At 40.6% G+C, this 21284-nt stretch overlaps 2 protein-coding genes across 4 annotated transcripts in view; one reads left to right on the top strand and one right to left on the bottom strand.

Moving 5' to 3' along the window:
- The first annotated feature begins 5492 nt into the window (after positions 1–5492).
- Emc4 (ER membrane protein complex subunit 4) lies at positions 5493–10670 on the top strand. Its single transcript, XM_034496417.2, has 5 exons — positions 5493–5695; positions 6011–6125; positions 9318–9471; positions 9671–9831; positions 10302–10670. Exons 1-5 carry the CDS (start codon positions 5610–5612, stop codon positions 10335–10337), a joined length of 552 nt encoding a protein of 183 aa, XP_034352308.1. The 5' UTR covers positions 5493–5609; the 3' UTR covers positions 10338–10670.
- The window catches only part of Slc12a6 (solute carrier family 12 member 6), a 91959-nt gene continuing 81202 nt past the window's right edge, over positions 10528–21284 (bottom strand). For all 3 annotated transcript variants that reach the window (XM_034496413.2, XM_034496415.2, XM_034496416.2), the window contains 7 exons: positions 19249–19444; positions 18565–18734; positions 17119–17250; positions 16106–16213; positions 15752–15936; positions 15084–15217; positions 10528–13270 (listed from right to left, as the gene is read on the bottom strand). In XM_034496413.2, coding sequence (XP_034352304.1) covers positions 13179–13270; positions 15084–15217; positions 15752–15936; positions 16106–16213; positions 17119–17250; positions 18565–18734; positions 19249–19444 — 1017 coding nt within the window. In that variant the 3' untranslated portion in view covers positions 10528–13178. The remainder of the gene's footprint in view (positions 13271–15083; positions 15218–15751; positions 15937–16105; positions 16214–17118; positions 17251–18564; positions 18735–19248; positions 19445–21284) is intronic.

The following is a 21284-nucleotide window of genomic DNA, read 5'->3' as shown; positions in this document are numbered from 1 at the left end:
ATAAATTGAATACTTTTTCTTGGTACTTAATAAAGTTTGTTTTTTTTTTTTTTTTTTTTTTTTTTTTTTTTTTTTTTTTGGAAGTTTGGCATGGGCCTGGGGAAATAGTTCCATTTGTATGTAGTACTTGCCTTGTACAGGGACCTGAGTACAATCCTCAGAATCCGTATTTTAAAAGCTAGCTGTGATGGCACATGCTTTTCAGGAGGAGGGCTGTGGAGCAGAGTGGCACTGGCCTTTAAACCCAGGGTGGGGAGGGAACTAGCAGAGACAGGCAGATCTCTGAGTTCCAGGCTAGCCTGGTCTACAGAACAAATCCCAGGACTGCCAGAGCTACACAGAAAAAGACCCATCTCTAAATAAAGAGAGAGAGAGAGAGAGAGAGAGAGAGAGAGAGAGAGAGAGAGCAGCAGGATGGCCCAGTGGGTGAAGGTGCTTGCTGGCCTGGGTTTGAGATCAAGGACTGATGCAACCTATACAAGGATGGAAGGAGAGAACCAACTCCAGCAAATTGTCTTCTGATCTCCCCCTACCCAGTTTTGGCACATGTACACACACATACACATACACACACACACACACACACACACACACACACACACACACAAGAACAGCCACACAGAGATTTGCACCTGCAATCGCATGAACATAAGGAAGAATAAATAGCACATGCATATTTTTCATGTCCCAACATGAATACATACGCACCAAACGGTGACCGATTCCAGGTCTTTACAATGGGCAGTCTGTGAAGGATTCTATTCTTTATCTTTCCCTTGTGAACGAATAGCCAGATGAGTTAGTCTTCCTGCCTCATTCCCTGCAGTGTGTAGGATGACTTGGTGTAAAGAAGCCCATACCCACAGACACCCCACAGAGTAAAGAACTCTATGCAAAGACCTATGTGCACCTCTCAGTGGAATTAGGTGTGAATAAGGCTTTGAGCTAGGCCTACAGAGCTGGACAGGGTTCTGACAGGTCTGCTGTGCCAGACAGAGAACAGGAAATGGACAGTAAGTTTCAGGATCACTGTCTGCCCTATTTGAATCGAGTGAAGACAGCTTTGAAGAGAGACAGGCTGGAAGACTGAAAACTTAAGTAGGCACCCAGAATGTTGTAAGCACATGGGTTTATCAAGAGGCAGTGGTTGGAGACATTTGAGGCTTCAGCAGAGGCTGAGACTCCTAAGCAAGGCAGTAAGTAACAATTTCTTCCTTCTTCTACCAACTGATCTGTCACTAGGGTGCAGGATGGCAAAGGGACAGGCAAGGAGGACTGTTGGCAAGAACTTTATTTATGAAGATTTGGATTGGAGGTTTAGGGAACTATAGCATTAATTGCCTTGTGTGTTATGTTCATTCACTCGGAATGACACTAAGAGGACACTGTTTGAAGAGACCTGCCCACAGCAACAGATCATCTATGCCATAAGCAACGTCCACTGCTCTGCTTCAAGCACCTCTGGAAAATTCCAGCCAGTTGACTTTGGCGAACAGAGTCAATCCCCATCTTCCTGTGCAGGCTGTGGGAGGAAGTAGCGGCAGCATGAGATAAGGCAGCTCCGGTTTTAATGCACTCATGATGGTTTCAAACACAATACCGACACCTGGCTTTGTGCTACTAATAGCAAGTTTGTTTGTTTCTAGTGGATAGAAGAGGGGAGTGATAGTTTGGGGATTCTGTTGTGAAGGCAACTTGTTTCTGATGTATATGCAACTCTCTTACATCTTTACAGTTGGGAAGCAGTACATTTTAGAGGTGATATTTGAATCTACCAATAGTTCAAATCCTAAGTGAATGATTCTCTTACAGAACTATAGTGACAGGTACACAAGGATGTTGACAGCAACGTTTGTTTCTTTGTTTGTTTGGTTTTTTTTTGTAATAATGAAAGATGGGAATAGCCTAAATGTTCACCATTTGGAGATTGGTTAAGTTAGCATCCATGCTGTATATATTTCCATCCTTGGAAAATAATGAGCTAGACATAACAGATGTGGAAGACATCCAAAACACTTTAAATAAGAGTAAATTAATAGTTTCCTATGTTTGTATTCATATGATGAGCAAATCAAACACTCCATTCAGAAATGTGTGAGTTTTTTTTATATTTATTTGTGTATATAGGTCAGTTCTCTTCTTCCACCCATGTGAATCCCAGAGATCAAAATCATGTTGTCAGGCTTGGTGGCAAGTGACTTTATTCACTGAGCCATCTCTCTAGCTCCCCATATATGTGCTTTAAGTGTTTTAAGGGGGTGATTTTACCGTTTGAAGTGCTAAACTTTACTGAATTCTGCTTCCCTTTGTATTCATTGTCTGGGCTGATGCACTAGAGTATGAGCGGCTTAGATGTCAGAAACAAACATCCTCGCTGTTCTGGAAGCAGGGAAGTTCAAGGACAGTGTGTAAGCTGGTTCTGTCCAGGGGTTATGGTTCTCTTCATGGTTTGCAGAAGGCTGTTTTCTCACCGAGTTCTCAAATGGTGGGTAGTGGGAAGAGAGCTATTTTCTGTCTCTTCTCTCTTCTTACAGGGTTACTAATGCTATCATGAGGGCTCCACCTTTATGACTTCATCCAAACTAAATGCTTCCCAAAGCCCTATCTCCAAAATACATCACACTAGGGATTAGGATTTCAACATCAGATATCTGCAAGAGACACAGATCTTTAGTCCATCATAGTCCTTCAAAAATCTAAGGTTGAACTGATTGCTGTTTTAAAAATTAAGACAAAGAGAAACTTTTTTCTAAAAAACTTGAATTGGTCATTCAGATTTAGAGACAGTTTAGCCCACTTTCAAGAGGCTTAAGTTGCTCTCCGGAATGAATGGATGGATCCAGCGTAACCTAACGTGGAGAGACCTGTCAGGCCCTCAGTGTTATATCATTATGACTCATGCTACGGTTGTCAGTCTTATCCTTTAATGGGTTCTGTGGGAATGGCAACCCTCCCAGCTTCCTAAGCAAGTGCCAGAGGGAAGCATACTATAATGGGGACTTGTTACAAGTAAATTGCACAACACTCTTGAAATGAAGAAAAGGAGAAGAGTGGTCTGACTGAATCAGCATCATTTCAGAACACCACACCACTAACTAGTTCATGTTACCCTGGCTGGAGCATTTTATGACACTGCAGTCATGAACCAGAAAAGAAAAAAAATTAAAATTAGAGTCCATGTAGATATTATGTGATCACCCAACAGTAATTAGCAAGGTATGGTCTTCCCTACCATCACCCCACTAATGTGATTTGAAAACACAAAACAGAAGGTGAACTTTCCTTTTGAGACCTCATTACTGGCACAGGGGTGGGGGTATGCATCATAAGAGCTGGTCTTTGAGACTGTCAAAACAACAAGAAATTTTGCAAATTTTATTGACACAACAAAGAGGGGTCAGGGACTATTAGAGCACACTGAGATAACTGGTTGGACAAGAAAGGGTAGCCAAATAAAAGTATTATAAAGATGCTGTCAGATGCTAAGACAAAAACAAAACAAAACACCTCACAACATACTTATAAAAGATTTCTCTAGAGTTATCCATTCTTGAAAATCTGACTGAATAAACTTTCCTTGTTCAGGTTTTAATCCAAATATGACTGGCTGGAGAAGAATGGTGTGGAATAGCTTTTCTGATGCCTAGTAGAAGGCAAAGAATGAAATACAGAAAAAGATACAAAAGAGAAGCAGGGGTTGCAGCTCAGGGACAGGGTAGCCATCTAGTATATAGGAGGCCCTCCCTGGGTCTGATCCTCAACCCTGCAAGATAGATCAAACAAAATGTGCAGGTGTCCCATATAAAAGTCAAACAAAATAACTCATGAGCTACCAAATCGAGGGTTGCCTGGTTTTAATCACTAAAATGCTCAAAAATACAAAGTAAGGGAAATTTAATTTTTTGTTTCAGGTTTAGTATTCCTGATGAGTTTTCCAACTCACTTCTAGTGCAGTCAGAGGCACACAAAGAGGATCCCAAGAGCCGATCATTTTTTCTTGAATTCATTTGTAAAAACCCAAACTTTGTTATTTTAGGGCAATGAGATGCTTCTGTTTTGTGCTTTTTAGGTCTTCCTGTACAGTAGCATCAAAAGAACCTCAGGAAATACTGACATCCTGGGCCCCTCAGAGGGAGTCAATCCCAATCTTTGGAAACGGTGCCCAGACACTACTACTAATTTTTTCTAAGGTCTCAAAGGTACATTGCTTTCTTCAAAGTGTCATGCTTTTATGAATACATGATCCTTTTACTGTTTCACCTGTGAGTTGGTTCTGAGTCAACTCATTGATTAGGAGACCAGCTGGCACGATTGCTATCATGCCCTTTAGGATGACTCTGCCTATCGTGTGCAGGTTCCACTATTTCAATTTGTGTTGCTGTGTATGTTCATACAGCAATACAGAAAATGCTTCCAGTTGCTCATATTTGTCTTCCTTGCCACTGCCTTTTGAGGCTTTGAACTTGAAAGCTGCTAAGTGCGTTTTATCCAAGGGAAATGTTGAGGGGCTAAAGATGGAGCTGAGGTGACTGTAGCTGCTGTTTAGGGACAAACTCATTCATAGCCACCAAAGAGCCTGAAAAACAAAACCAAGCATTAGTACTTTTATGTACTCCCCACATGTGCCTCCCAAGCACAGCCACTGTGCTTCTAGGTTTAAAATTGCTATAATTAATGCCAAAAGAACATTCAGCATACTTCAGAGACCCAATAAATTCCATTTTACAGGAATGATACTGCTTAATGATTTAAAAAAAAAAAAAAGGTCTAGGTTATACGTCCTATTTAATCTCACAAAGATCAAAATTAGGCGATTATCCATCTTTTTGCATGAGGCAGGTGGAACAATGAATTTAACCTAGGCGAGGTGGCACCGTAAGTAGTGGAAGGACTTAAAAGGAGAACAGTTAAATCCTGAACCCACTTTATCTTTCCATTCCCAGTGTCTACCTTGTTGGGTTAGTTTGCGAATTAAAGGGGAAAAAACCATTTAAACAAGACAGCCGGCAGTGGTGGCGCATGCCTTTAATCCCAGCACTTGGGAGGCAGAGACAGGTGGATTTCTGAGTTCGAGGCCAGCCTGGTCTACAGAGTGAGTTCCAGGACAGCCAGGGCTGCACAGAGAAACCCTGTCTCGAAAAACCAAAAAAAAAAAAAAAAACAAGACAAATACATAGCTCCTGCAACGTGGACACATAGTACACAGAGGTTGAATAACTCGCTCAAGGTCACCCAATTCCGGATGACTCCAGGATTAAAACAGGATTTCAATTTAGTGCTCTTCTTGGCTTCAATTCTTGTCATTTTGGACTTCACACCAGCTCGGTGACGCACACCTAAGGAGAGCAGAGCACAAGTGAGAGATGTATTTGCAGGGAGGTTTCAGAAAACTGGTGTTCCGAGTCGCTTTGAGGCTTTTCTCAACCCAGGCACTCTTTCTGCTGTATTCCCGACAGACGCGTTTCCGGGAATGCGTGACGTTTACATTATGCGCCGGAAGTGCACTGAGGCGAAAGTCAGAAAGTCGGAGAGCTTGCAATCGCCGCTAGTTTCTACGAGCCGACGCAGCTGCTGGAGGTTGAAGACACGTTTAGCCAGTGGCTGCTGTCATGACGACCCAGGGGGGCCTGGTGGCCAACCGAGGTCGGCGGTTCAAATGGGCCATTGAGCTGAGTGGGCCAGGAGGAGGCAGCAGGTGAGTCTTTTGAGTGAAGCTTGGTGTCCGATCCTTACCTTAGAACGGCCCGAGATCCAGCGGACCTGGGTCTCAGGTGTAAGTCTCCGACACGAGTGGGCGGCACCCAGATGTTACCTGAGGAGATTTTGTGCTGTGGAAGTTATTTTTTCCCAAGGATCTTTTAGTTGTACCAATAGGCTGAGAACACGGACGCACGAGAGGATCTAATTTGGGTAGCTACATCTGAGGTTCTTTTTCCTGTGGTTGATAGGGCTGGAAACCCGCGTTTGGGGAGTCGCAGTTTTAGTCTCTTGATTTGGTTTGGTTCTTTAGGGGCCGAAGTGACCGGGGCAGCGGACAGGGAGACTCACTCTATCCAGTCGGTTACTTGGACAAGCAAGTGCCTGATACCAGCGTGCAAGAGACCGACCGGATCCTGGTGGAGAAGGTACAGAGGTATTAGATGTTACTGTAGCATTTCGGCCAGTCCTGTCTCACCTTACTCTCTGGAGTGGAGGTAAAGCAGCTGGTCATTACCTGAGTGTTTGAGAGCCACACTGCTTAAAATTCATATTACAGTGTCTTACATATATGTTCCCTGACATAATTTTAGTGTGTTAGGATATTGTGTTACTTTTACCTTCAAAACATCGCAATCTTGCGATCATTTCTTACTGCCTTCAACTCTTACATCACCAGCTGTAGACTAATCATCCATCAAATGTCCCTCCATCCCTCTATTTTGAATAAAGCACGGTTTCTCAACCTCAGCACTGTTTTCTATTTGGGGCTAAGTACTTTTTTTTTGTTTGGGAGAATTATTCTGGGTACTTACTGTAAGATGTTTAGTACTCCTGATCGCTACACATTAGGTATCATTATGTCGTTCCATAATTGTGTGAACTAAAGATGTTTCCAACATTACCAAATGTTTTCTAGGAGGTCTAAAGAGGTACACTTTGATGAGCTTTAACAGTGTATACCTGCAATGAAACCACCTGTTTTGAAAGAGAACCTATATTCAAGTCTCCCCCTTCTGAAATTCTCAATATCCCTTTCTAAGTTCTAATGGGTCTTGTTATGCCCTACCTTGTCCTCCTTGCAGTCTCCAAAGCACAGCCATTAAAAATGATCCCGTTAAAACATGCCAGATCATCCCTACTCAAAATCAGTCTAAAATTCCATGTTCATTCAGCCTAAAAACCAAGTCTTTTTTAGTATTAGACACAACTCTGCATGTACCAGACTCCTTGTAGCATCTGTGACCTGTCTGCCATCTTTACATTTGTTTACTGTAGTCATAATGATTTCCTTGATACTCTGTAAGAATACCAGACAGATTTCCCTTCCCTGCTTTGTTTGTTTGTTCTCTATTCTTAGAATGTTCTTCCTCTGGATTCCTTCATAACTTGCTTAGGCCTCCCTTTGCTGTCTCTCTAATAATAGTCAAGCCTTTCCATGTGCCACTGTTTCATTTATATGTTAGGAACACATCGTGTGGCCCATGTTATTTAGCATCTGTCTTAGTACTCTTGTAAGCTGTGTTAGCAGGAATTTTAAAGCAGACGTGTGTCCCAAGCGTTTAGAGGGGGTGCTTGATATTTTCTTTCCTTCTTATACTTCCCTAGCAGCCTTAATATTGCTGAATAAATGATTTTTATTCCATGGAATGCATACATTCAGTTTTTTACAATATTAAAATGACAGAATCATTAATCATTTTTGGATAAATCCTATCCCATAATGTTTTATCTTGGTATATCAGAGTATAATATGATTACATTATAAGTTATTAAATGATATTTTTAAAAGGCAGATCATAAAATACTTCTATAACAATGTTGTGTTCTACAGAAAGTTATTTACAAATATGGCTGTTTTTTTTTTTTTTAATAAATCTTTTTTTTGTTTGTTTGTTTTTTTTTTGTTTGTTTGTTTTTGTTTTTTTTCGAGACAGGGTTTCTCTATATAGCCCTGGCTGTCCTGGAACTCACTCTGTAGACCAGGCTGGCCTCGAACTCAGAAATCCGCCTGCCTCTGCCTCCCAATTGCTGGGATTAAAGGCGTGTGCCACCACCGCCCGGCCATATGGCTGGTTTTTTAATGTGAATAATCAAAATAGTTTTTTGCATAGATTTATGTATCTCATACTTTGTTAGAATTAAGTTTATTTTCTTTTATGCATATCAGTGTTTTGTCTGCACACATATATGTGTATTGTGTATGCCTAGAGCTTTCAGAGGTTAAAAGGTGGTATTGGATCCCTCAGCTCTAGAGTTATGGATCATTGTGAGCCACCATGTGGGTGCTAGGAACCAAACATCAGTCCCCTTGAATAAGCAACAAGTGCTTTTAAACACTGACTCATCTCTCCAGTGCCTTTGTTAGGATTTTGCATTTAGATTCATAAGTAACTTTTATTTTGTATTTATACAAAAATACACATGCATACATTTCTTGTAATGGTCTTTTAAGGTTTGGGTATTTATGGGATTTGAATTGCAGAATTTTTAGTTTTGATTTGTTTCCTTCCAAAGGAGATTGTGTAAGACTTGTATTTTTAGCTTTAAATGGTTAGCATTTGCCAAGCGAAGTTATCTGGGCTTCATTATTGGGTCAGCTTTGCTAAGTGCTATGGAACTGTTTTTCCTTTTTCTTATGCAGTTTATTGAGTCATATCTCTAGGAATGTATCTATTTCCTAAAATTTCAAATAGTGAATGAGTTTTTAAAATAGTGTCATGCCTGTAGGATCTATAAAGCTGCCCCGCCCCCTTTCCTCTGGACATGGAAGTCTTCTCCCCTCTCTAATTTGCCAGGTTTACCAGAATTGAATTTATCTTGCAAAAAGACAAGCTTATCTTTGATGATCTCTCATTTTTGTTTTCTTCTCAAAATCTTTTAATTCTGACTTACATGAAATAGATATTGAGTCTTCTCACACTTTTTTTTAAAGATTTATTTATTTAATGTATGTGAGCACACTGTCTTCAGACACACCAGTAGAGGGCATCAGATCCCGTTACAGATGGTTGTGAGCCACCATGTGGTTGCTGGGAAATGAACTCAGGACCTCTGGAAGAACAGTCAGTGCTCTTAACTGCTGAGCCATCTCTCCAGCCCCTCACACATACTTAAGATCATGAATTTCTAGCTGGGTGTGGTGGTGCATATCTACAATCCTACTAGTTTTGGAGGATATTACAAAAAAGATCTCGAGTTGAAGGTCAACCTAGACATACCGAGATCTTGCCTCAAGTAACAAAAAGATTATAAAATTTCCAAAACTTGCTGGGCAGTGGTGGCACATATCTTTAATCTCAGCACTTGGGAGGCAGAGGCAGGTAGATTTCTGAGTTTGAGGCTGGCTTGGTTTAAAGAAGGAGTTCCAGGATAGCCAGGGCTATACAGAGGAAAGATCTTGAAAAACAAAAGACCCTCAGAAAGTTTATATAGGGAAAAGCACAATGGTAGAGTAGTAGAGAAACATGTAGCGACCTGAAGAGGTAGTGGAGCTGAAAAAGTCTGTTGAGTCTAGCAGAGAATTGAAGCTTTTGTTCACTTGGCTTAAGCATCAGTGGTACAGTAAATGAGAGACTGAAGGGTAATGACCAGAAGTTTAAACTGTGTGTTTATTTCAGCGCTGCTGGGACATCGCCCTGGGGCCCCTCAAACAGATTCCCATGAACCTCTTCATCATGTACATGGCTGGCAATACCATTTCCATCTTCCCTACTATGATGGTGTGTATGATGGCCTGGCGACCCATTCAAGCACTTATGGCCATTTCAGCCAGTAAGTATTCATAAAATAATAATCCTTCCCTGAGTGCTAACGACTGAAGGCAAATTCTTTGGCATATTTTTGGCTAGAGGGTATTTTGGTGGTGGTAGTCGTGGTACCATTTATAATCTTATTTTGCGTCTCTATTTATAAATTCAAGGTTTCATATTGGAAGAAAAATAGTGTTGACAATGTTTGTTTATTCCAACAGCTTTCAAGATGCTGGAGAGTTCAAGTCAGAAGTTTCTTCAAGGTTTGGTCTATCTCATTGGGAACCTGATGGGTTTGGCATTGGCTGTTTACAAGTGCCAGTCCATGGGACTGTTGCCTACACATGCATCAGATTGGCTAGCCTTTATTGAGCCTCCTGAGGTATGGTTAAAGTTAAATTTCAGGCAAATAGAATGTACAACAAATAGCTAGTTAGTTCATTTGATGGTAGAGAATTAGAGGTGATATTGAAGGTTCATTTCTTTTTTGAAAGCATTTACATTTTTAGTGTGTGTGTGTGTGTGTGTGTGTGTGTGTGTGTGTGTGTGTGTGTGTGTTTTGGAGGTCAGAGAACTTGCTCCTGCAAGTTAGCTGGAAGAAAAGAAACTATAGCACAATTTCTGACTGAAAATCTGGGTTTTGGGGAATTGAATTCAGGTCATCAAGCTTGGCAGCAAGTGACCTTACCCTCTGAGCGCTCTTGCTGGCCCAAGTATGCATTTCTCAAGTTTACAGGAGTTTGGAAGTTACAAGGTCATGTATGGCAGAGCTTGTGATTAAGTACCTAAGAAGTTATTTGCCACTCACCTCTTTACTGTTTTCTTTTCTTTTTTCTTTTTTTTTTTTTTTAGAGAATGGAATTCAGTGGTGGAGGATTACTTCTGTGAACCCAAGAAAGCACCATATATATGGACCTCATTTGCATTTTAAGCTGTTGACACCTAAAACATCCTCACTTAAAATAATCATGCATGTTGAGAAGAGCCAAAAAGCTTGCATATTTTCCCATGGTGAGGAGAGAGATTCTACAAGGACAGTGTGCAGCATGTTATAGCAGAAAAGAAACTATAGCACAACTTATGACTGAAAATAATGTAGAAAACTTTATTTATGTTCCCAGCACAGAGCAAAACAAACAAAACCAGACTCTATGTAAACAAAAGAACAGCAGCTGCTGAGTAGCAGTACCTCCTTCCAATAAATTAAATGGTTGAGAACAATGCTCTAATGTTTCACAAGTTCCCCTTCAGTCTATTTTAATATTTCACTTCTATATCACATAAGCAGACTTTTTTTGGAAGATGTGAGAAACTACCACTGGATTCAAATTATACATGATGAAAAGAAAAATAAACCAGAAAAAAAGAGCATGTAAATATGCTTACAGTGTAACTTAATATCCACAATAAGGAATTGTTTTAACATTTAGGGGGAATGAGGATTGTTGGGATCCTTGGGGCCACTAGAAAAGGAGGCAACAGAAGATGAAAAGCAGCGACTTTTCCTCTGCCATGAGGAAGCTGGCACCTGTCAAGCAGGCCCTGTAATTCAAACTCCAGCTTTTAAGGTAGCTATGAAAGGCAGAGGGCCAATTGGGGGACAATGAATGTTACAGCCTGCCCTGCTAAACTCATAGGTAAGACACAAAAGCTGGGTCTTATAAGAAGGCAGGAGAAGGTCTTCCTCTTCCCTCTTGAAACATTTGGCCCCTTCCCCTAAGGTGCATTTTCTCTCTCAAGTTTTCAGTATTGCTTTATTTGCAGTGATTAAAAGAGATAAGACACTTTGCAGACAGACAACATAAGCAACTCATAGACATGAAATGTTCTAGACAGATGAGTATAAATCTGGCCTAATAACCATTTTTCCATGTAACAGTGATTTTTTGTCTTGGGGACTGACGTAATAGCTATATTAATAGCCACTATTCTCTTACCCTTTAACAGATTCTTACAAACTCGAACCACAAACAGCCTTTCTAAAAGTAACCTTATTCTCTTGCCATGTTTGTTTGATGTGAAAAAAGTATGTATCACTGGTCAAGGGCAGGTGTCAGGCAACTCCTGGGTAGGCTAGCTTTTACAGAATGGGCAGCTCCAATGCTTTAGAACCTAGGGGATTATACTCAAGTATGCAATGGAGTGTTGGAAAGAGAACTATGAATAGTTTCTACCCTCTGCAGGAGGCAAAGGAAAAAATTCTGGATCCTTTGCTACCTCAAGTGGGCCTGGGAGGAAGAACAAACCATATGACTCAGCTTTTTTAGCCGTATTTGAGGGTTTTCTTCTGTCTTGGGTTGAATTCTGGGTGTTTCCTTATATGGAGAGTGGCACAATTTACCACCAATGAAAGGAAATTTAAAAGCAGCCATGAATGTAATCAAGAAGACAGTTCCTTATCTTGTAAACTATCTTGTAAAGGACATGGAGGTTTCACACACTTGACAATACTGCTCAGCCGCAAAAGCTGCCTGTGCTGGGAAGCCAAGTGTTTGTGATCAAAGAATCTGCGCTTACACAAGTATTTCCTTGGCACATTTAGAGCTTTTTGAAAACAAAACCAACACATCAGATCATTGGCTCACTGAACTACTTATTTCAGAGCCAAGTTTCTGGAGTCAGAATGAATAATAACATTGAAACGGGAAAAGCTCAGCTCTGGGCATGGAGGTCGAGTGCCTCAAATCTACACTATGGCTTTGGTGAAGAGGCCACAGATTAATTTCTTCTGAAAGAAAAGGTGCTTGCGTCAGGCCGATGCAAACCTGTCTGCCGATGTAGGCAGACGATTCTGGCACAGTGGAAAGGGCATGGCTTTCACACCCCAGCTCCACTGCTGACCTCTGAACCCTGGGCCTGGACGTGTCATCACACAGCCTTAGCGTCTCTTCTTACAGGTTCTGTTTGTTTTTTAGACCAATGCCTACTAAGAGTAGAAGAGACCCTTCTGGTTAACTATATAACAACCCACATCTCTTATTATAGCTTGTGTGCTTTGTGTTGCATAGCCAACCACTGTGTTCTATACATTTTAATAGGCACTCTTTGGAATCCCCTTAGTTCAGCAATTTGAAAACCTGAAAAAACAGTTTTACCTTTCAAAAAAAACCCAACATTTCTATAGTAACACTACTGTCTGCATTATAACCACAGAATGGGTTTTAAAACAACGACAGTTAAAATATACAGTACAGACAATAGACATGGGGGAATCTAGTTTTGGGGAAGTAGTAGAGGCTGCAGCTATGTTTCAGGTTCTGGTATCAGTATCCTTTGTTTCCTTCCTGGCTTGCTGCAAGCTGTCTCTATAATGGTAACTCATTTTTTACTAAGGTGAGGCTTATCTGCCTGTTAACTTTCTGGTGCTCTCTGACCTGTGTTTTCTGAGACTTGTCCTGAATGTTAGATATGAACTTGCTTTTTGTTAGTTAAATTTCTAGCATATGTTTTACTAACTCATTACCTTCGTGTGTGCCAAAAGGTTCCCCTTGGCTTAGCTTGTTAATTTTGACTTGCCTTCTCCTGCCATAGAAATAGCTTTTAGGACTTGACCATTCTGCAGTTGAGGGACTATTTGCTTCTGCTAGGATGGCAGATCATGTTGCAGCCAAGAGCATAGTTGGGACTCAGCTCTGCAAGAACAGAGTGGGAGTGGTAGGAAAGAGCTATCATCTCCATGGACGATGAGTCTTAGGGAAGGTCGGATCACGCAGAATCTCCCACAGCTGGTTATGAGTAAATGGTGATGACTTCACTGCCACCACCACGGACAAGGAGGACTCGCTCCAACCCCTCAGTGAGTACTTCGAGAAATTCCATGTCTTCAGAAGTTGTCAAGGAACAGGATGATCAATAGTGCACTTTATGACCTGGCATCAGTAATCTAAGTTTATTTGATCATAGACCTGCAAACTTAGCATGCTTTTCTTAATTCTATACTCCGAGTAGGAAAAGCCTGAACTTGACTCAACATCCATCTATATATCCACCCACTCATTCATTCAGCAGTGCTATGCATTACATTTAGGGCCTTGTACTTGCTAGGCAAACATCCTACTATGTGGAGCTGCTTCATCTGCTCAGACTTCAATGTTTTAAAATTCTGAGACAGGGTCTCATGAAATTGCCCAGGCGGATCTTGACTGGCTATGGTACCCATGTAGACATCTGTAAATTTTCCTGAGATTAGGCTTATACCACCAAGCCTGGAACTGAATTCAGTTTTAAACTTATGAAATAATACTGGAATCTAGACCCTTTGTGTATTTAATACAAGACATTCTCATTTGTTCCCATTCTCCAGTACTTGGATCTGAACCAGGAGTCTTATGCATGTTAGGCCAACATTCTAGCATTGAGCGGCAGTCCCAGCCTGTATTTGTTATTTTCTAAATGTGATTTAAAACTGAGTCAACAGTGAGATGGCTCCACTGTTAAAGCATTTGTACAAGCCTGACAACCCGACTTCAGTTCCTTGGAATAAGTAGTGAGAGCGCACATGCGCACACTACTGTGTAACACTAGCTGGCCCAAAACTCACTGGCCCTGAAGTCAGTGATCACCTTGCCACTGCCTCCCCAATGCTGAGATTAAGGGTGTGAGTCACCATACCTGGTATAAATAAAAAGTTTTAAGTGCCTAGAGAGATGTCTCAATACTTAAGAGCACTTGATGCTCTTGCAAAGGACCCAGGTATGAGTGCCTTGCCTGCATGTTGTGGCTCATGACCATCTGTAACTCAGTTCTAGAAAATTCAACAAACTCTTCTGACCTCCATGGCCACTACTCACACATGTAAGCAATACACCAAAAAAAAAAAAAAAAAAAAAAAAAAAGGCTTGGGGGGATAGGGTGGGGCAGGTAAAGACACTTCCTGTACAAACCTAATGAGGTGAGTTTGACTCAAAGGTTTCCCTCTGACCTCCACATACAGGCTGTGGTATGTGTGTACTCATATACCTCTATAAATATGTATACATACACAATTCAAAAATGAAAAAGAATTCACAAGTAATATGTTATCCTTTTGACAAAAATACCAAAAATGAAAAAAAGGTTTTTAAAAATCAGCTCAAAAGATATGTAGAGAACCCACATACATTCTAAGTAAAGCTGCATGAGTCAAGAGTTTCATACCAGTTTTTTCATTAATAAAACAAATGACCCCTGTTTTCCTCAATGGTGTTGCTAAGAACGGGCCAGTCTGTCACTACAGGGCTGGAGGGTTCCTGTAAAAATAACCCTGGGATGAAGAAGAATCCTTGGTCTTTTTTTTCATTTCGGTTAAGAAGTCTCAGGTGCTTCTTACCTAACTCCATCCAAAAGAAAGCAGCTTTGCAGAGTGGAGAATCTTGAAAAGGAGAATAGATGGGTATTCTGTCTCTAGGTTTATCGCTGAAAACTGTAAGTCACTGTAAATTTACCACCTTGGTATACTTGAGTTTCAGAGAGAACATAGTAACTTGCTGCCCCAGCTTCCTGATCAGTTAATCTCACAGCTTTGGAAGCATCCCTACCTATGGCATTAAGCTCCTCCTTAAAGAATTGCTTAGGGAATAGACTGACTTTAACCACTATCTAGCAGTCTTGAGAAGAATATTTTCCCACTCGTAGCTTCACTCTTGGAAAGGATACAGTTTTCATCACCTTCAGGGTTTCGGGGTGGTCCTGGCATATTCAACAAAACCAGCTTTGCTTCATGGGACTTGTTAACTATGACTTCATTGAGCTTCACTGCTGTGTGCATCCGTCTCACATTGGATTGGTCCCTGAGTGGAGAAGTCAACAGTTAAGGCAAAAAGAAAACCAGTTTACATACTCTTTATTTTGAGGCCCAGGGCTTTTTCACTTGACTATGGATAATGTGATTTTTTTGTTGTTGTTATATTAACATCTCTAGTTTTCTTATTCTTTAAAGGGTGTGTGTATGTAGGAAGGCAGCTTTTGGGGAATTGGTTCTCCTTCCACCAATTTACAAGAGATGAGTCCTGGTGGTACTAAGGCTTGGCAACAAGTACTTTTACCTAACAAGCTATTATCTCACTGGCCTAGTTTTCTCATTCTGCTTGCCTATTTTATAATAAGACAAATAATATAGAAATGAGAACTATGTGGAGGAGAAAAAGATGGGTTAGCTTGTTCCAGTGTTTACAATTGGGAACTAATCTTCAGAAGCAGACAATAATAGCTGATTTAGGTAAGATGAGAACACCCATGCTTTGTGACTGTGTTCAGGCAGTCACGTATGTACCACTGTCTAAGATACTGTATTACAGGATAAGCTTGTGAGTGCAAACACTTACGGACGCATATTAAGTAGGTCCTGGAATCCTTCCATTGACTTGACCTTTTGCCCCCGAGATGCCATGTATTTATCCTTGGTCCAAGTCATATGCACCTTCTCCTGGTAAGTTTCTGTCTCTTCATCCTCATCAGAGCCAATGCTAGTTAAGCGTAGCATTGAGTTTCGATCTTTCACCAGCTGTGCCTGGACAAAGTCAAACACAGTTATTTTTACTATCCTTTTTGTCATGCTAAAATATTTTGAAAACAGTAGGTTTATACTGGACTGAGAAAAAGGAGAAGAAAGTACCTGTCTTTTTATATCACTGACAGGCCTCACAGAACAAGATCAGGTCAATTCAGCAAGGTCTTACCTCTCTGTCTCGTTCTGTTTTGGACAGCCGCATGTGCCGAAGCATCTGGGACCTCTGCTCCATCATCAGGGTGCGCTCATATGTATAGGCAGATATGTCACTGTCATGCTGCCACAGACAGCATACAAAGTAGGCACAAAGAAGAGTTAACCACACATTTTTGTTTTTATTTTCTAAAACTTTATTATTTTTATGTTGTGTGCATTGGTGTTGTGCCTTATGTATGTCTGTGTGAGGGTGTCAGATCCCCTCAAACTGGAGTTACAAACAGTTGTAAGTTGTCATGTGGGTGCTGGGAATTGAACCTGGGTCCTCTGGAAGAGTAGCTAATGCTCTTCCCACTGAGCCATCTCTCTAGCCCTCCTCCCCCGTTTTTATTTTTACACATGACCTAATTCAGAAGAACTGCCACCACAGCAACCTTTTCCTCCTACTTTGTTCAGTCTTCAGTTATAAAGACACATGGTTTGGGGGATGCAGATTAAATACAGAGGCTTTGAGGTCTTTATATGATCTAATCATTCACTTCTTTACAACAAAACACACAAAACCAATATGACTTTTTAGCATGAATTAAATATTAATAAACTAAGTAGCTAAAAATTGGGACCTATATAAGAGCTGTGTAATAAATAACAAAGCAAACAAAAAGCAACCCCAGAGTAGGAAGATGACCCTAAGGGTAAAGGCACTTGCTGCCACATCGGATTCCCCAAATTTAGGTCCAGAGATTCACATGATAGAAGGAAATCTGACTCCTGTATATCATCCTCTGACCCATACACATATACACTTATTCTGTAATAAAAATGTAAAGTTTTAAAAAGAAAGCAAGTAAGTCAATCGCAAGCATTTACATGTTCTACTTACTTAGGTCAATTATTTAAGGTTTTGTTAGGCCTAGTTGATTAAAGCACACATTTCTAGCTGAGTAATGTCCCAAACTAGATTCTAGGAAGAAAGCTAGGATTGAAGAAGTGTTAGTCTTTTCTGTTTCAAACTCTACTCCTCACCATCTCTACCACTTCCACTTCGGCCTCAATGCGCAGATGATATAGGAAGGTGGCCAGGTCCTTCTTCATCTGGATACTGTTGTCTTCTAGTTGGGCTACTGTGAAGATCCGTATGCTGCATTTCCGCCAAACCTGACATAATGCCATATGTACATGGAAAATTAGATGCAAGAAGGGAAAAAGTGATTTTTTTTTTAAGAAGAGACATTTATATAGAATGACCTTGCTGTAGTATCAAGTATTCCTTGCTTCCTGATAAGACTGACTAAGCCACACATTAAATGCTTTCTAAGTTAACACTATACCCTAGCTTGGCCTTCTGAGTAGTAGGATTACTGGCACATTTCACCGTTCCTGGTTTTAAGTTCTTAATTTCATTACTAAGAAGAAATTTGCTCATGTAGTATTGTAAAATTGGTCTTTGTCCATGACTTCTGGCACATAACTTGCAAATCCTCCGAAGGACAGAGGGGCTGAAGGTGGAGCTGACCACCGATGGTGGATGATTTGTCAGTTAGGTCTATGTATGAAAGCCTCCATGAAAAACCCTACTAGACTGAACTTTGGGGAACTTCTGGATAATTGGTCATGAGAGAGTTCCTGGAGAGCAGTACATGCCAGCGAGGATACACAAACTCCTTGCCCTATGCCCTGTATGTCTCCATATCTGTATCTTTTGTAATGTTTTAAAATTATAAACCAGTAAATGTAACAAACTGTTTTCTCTGGATTCAGTAAGCATGTCCAGTAAATTAACTATCTAGGAAGGGAGGCATGTAAACCCCTAAATCAAAAGCATGAGTAGAATAATCAGGGCTTGCAGTCAGCATCCCTAAAATACAGGAAGATAATGTAAGACTGACCATCAATCTACAACGGATAGAGTGCTACCTACAGATAATTATGTCAGAATTGATTTAGAGGACACCAAACTGCTGCCCACTGCAGAACAGCTGCTGGCTTCATATGAGGAGGGAAAATATATCCTCACTCAGGGTACACTGAGTGCTTTATTCAAACAGCATAGCAATGATACCATTACAAATTTAACAGACAGCCAGGTGGCACGTATCTTTAATCCCAGCACTCAGGAGGCAGAGGCAGGTAGATCTCTGTGAGTTCAAGGGCAGCCTGGTCTACAGAACAAGTTCCAAGACATCCAAGACTGTACCTGAAACTGATGCATTCTTGTATTTGTTTTTTCTGCGTTTTGTTCTTTCCAAATACTGTTATACGGGAATTTTATTAAGCTTGTAGGAATTCACTTAAGGTTGATTGGTATAAAACTTAACAACCAAGTAAAATTAAAAAATAAAACCTTAAAGCCACTCTACTTCTCATAAGGCCAGAGCTGGGATTATGGGACAGCCAAGAATAAGCCCTGCCTCTTCAGATTTAAGTCCCAGCACCACTACAGCAAGAGGTAAAGAGACTGGTCCAGAATACCTTGTGCTGTTTCAGTAGGAATGGTAATAGCATGAGCATGCCCCCATCATGCACAATCCACCACACATCAATGTTGCCCTCAGAAAACTGTTCCACATTGCTGGGAAAGAAGGAGACATTTTTAGCCACCAGCAGAGCTAGATGGGCAGCAGTTGTCACCCGAACTGTGCCTGTGGAGAGAAGAGCGGATTGGGATATGCAAACACTCTCTGGGCTCTGCTTCCCACCATTTCAGGAAAGGAAGGGAACACCCATTGACATTTCTTTGAAAAATGCGTCCTATTGACATAATACATTACACTTAAGAAGCAGAGGTCACTCACTGACTGAAGTCTGGGGAGCTACTCACTGAATGGGGAACCATGGTTTAGGTAAGCAGGGATGCTCTAAACTACATATTTAACGCATGAATTTGTCACAGTCTGATGAAAAATAATCTTTCTAGTTCCTGTGGGGTCAACAGAATGAAAAATAACAACTGAAAATGTCAGCTTGAGACTTAACATGGATAAATTTCCTTGTGGATATAAATGTAAAGATGAAGAAGGCAGTTTAACATCAGGTTATTTTAGGGGCCATCTAACAGTGTGTTTCATGGCATGGTCTCTAGGATGAGGGTTAGGGTGACAGAGATTTAATCTAGGTCCCCCTTCTGGGCACTTAGGTTAATATAGAACACTGTACCAATGAAAGTTTTCCAAGCACGAGCATCTTCACTCTGACGCCAGCCATTGGGCCAGCCCATCACCACTGTGTTGTGCTTCATGCCTCCAAGGCCACAGGACTGGATGAGGTGTGAAATGCCCTCTTTCAGCTTGGCAGCCACCACCAGCTGGCAGAATCCTTTTACCTTTTCTGCCTCCATTAGGTGCTTAATGGTCTGAAAAAGATACAAAACTTCAACTGCTTTACCCTGGACTTTTTAACCCATCACTCTGTCTAGCTTCTGTGTTTCCATCTCTCCTCAAATTCTACATGACTTCAAGAAGTTAAATGTGTTCAGTGAAGTGTCATCTTTGTTTTGTTTGTTTTTACCTTGTCTATATCATCTGTATTTATATCTGTAGCATCTCTAGCTGGCTGTCCACATGTAGCTCCTCTCCCTTTTCCTCTATTCTGTGTGCTTCCCTTTCAGGTGGAGCACTGAGCACAGGAATGTCCAAAAAATGAATACCAGACACGGTTTGATTGTCAGGGTCAGTTCACGAGTGTAAACACTTGTCATCTCAAGCATGCCCTGACTTATTTTTCAAGAAACCTAATCTGATGAACCTGGAAGTTTCACTTCAGAATTTTCTCAGATAAGGTTTCCTTCCCCCACCCTCCCTCTTCTCTCTTCTTATATTTATTGTGATATTTGAATGGTAAGGACACCTGCATTTAAGTTATTAGTGCTGCATTTAGTCAAGCCAACTTAGAGATAACATCATATGTCCATTTCTTCTTAGCTTAGTCCTTTGTAAGGTAATAATGATGTACAAAATGGATATGATTTTTCCCAAAGACACAAATTAAGTCGGTGGTTATCTAGGGTAAGTCTCTTCATTTGTAACTATATGCTTTTTAAAAAATTAATTTTTGTCACCTGGGTTCATATTTCTGGAATTTCTAGTTTTTAAAAAATGGATTAATTTTAAAAATTAAGTGTGTGTGTGTGTGTGTGTGTGTAGAGGAGTTGGACTCCCTGGAGCTAGAGTTATGGGAGATTATGAGCTGCCCAACATGGGTGCTGGGAACCAAAGTCAGGTTCTCTGTAAGAGCAGTCTGTACCCTGAAATAAAATCCACTAATAATTCTGTGACAGTTGACAGTTTCCTCAAACAACAGGATTAGTTCCATCATTTACAGTATTAGAACAAACACGTCTTTATGCAGAAGAACCTGCTCTGCACAGATAATGAGAAACAGCAAACTAAGTTCTCTTGATTCCATACAAAAAATGGTAAAAAGAAAAGTCACCTTTACCATTGCTGGTTTAAGATTTAGGAACCTTCTCCACAGCCGAATAAATATCAACACAATTTCTCTTACTTTCAGATCAACACATTTGGAGTCTAACAAGGAATTATGTTTATCGATAATCTCACAGGTAATGCTTTAAATGGGAAGAATAGATCTCTCTTCTGGCTTCTGTTTGAGGGCATATGATTATTCAAAAGTCAGCACTAAGTTGTAGGCCTAGGTCACAAAGGGAGAGATGTAACTTAGAAATCTGAGACCTTCCTATTTGTATGAACTTAGCTTTGTGGTAAGTTGGTAAATCTTTTAAAAATGTTATTGAACCTTATGTTCAAAATGGGTCAACAAACACTTATATAGGTACATTCTTTTAAACTGACTTTTAACATCTATTATACCATTCAAATGCTTTATTTTCCTCTATGATTTCCTAGGAAATCTGTTGTCAAGGGTACATACAGAAAAGCTTTTGTTTTGTTTGTCTTGTGAGTCAAGGTCTCTCTATGTAGTACTGGTGCTTTCTGCATAGACCAAGCTGGCCTTGAACTCAGAGATGCACTACCATGCCAAGCTTAGAAAAGCAATTTTTAAGTTAGTAGGAATAAAATAACTTTTCAGCTTTTATTATATGACAACATCTAATAAAAAAGGTTTACCAGTTAGGAAGAGAATCACTACCCTTTTTCTGACAGCAGTGCTGGCTTCTTAAGGCTGGGGAGCACAAATGCTTGAGAAGCCCAGACCCAGAGACAGTGCTCCTC

The sequence above is a fragment of the Arvicanthis niloticus genome, chromosome 2 (assembly GCF_011762505.2).
Source record: "Arvicanthis niloticus isolate mArvNil1 chromosome 2, mArvNil1.pat.X, whole genome shotgun sequence".
NCBI classification, from domain to species: Eukaryota; Metazoa; Chordata; class Mammalia; order Rodentia; family Muridae; genus Arvicanthis; species Arvicanthis niloticus.
This window is presented reverse-complemented; position numbering and strand designations above follow the sequence as displayed.

What these genes read in the sequence shown, in the direction of transcription:
- Emc4 (XM_034496417.2), top strand. Translation starts at nt 5,610, where the DNA reads ATGACGACCCAGGGGGGCCTGGTGGCCAACCGAGGTCGGCGGTTCAAA. An exon ending in ACCGGATCCTGGTGGAGAAG is followed by an intron (nt 6,126 to 9,317) that starts GTACAGAGGTAT and finishes TGTTTATTTCAG; the next exon opens with CGCTGCTGGGACATCGCCCT. An exon ending in ACTTATGGCCATTTCAGCCA is followed by an intron (nt 9,472 to 9,670) that starts GTAAGTATTCAT and finishes TTATTCCAACAG; the next exon opens with CTTTCAAGATGCTGGAGAGT.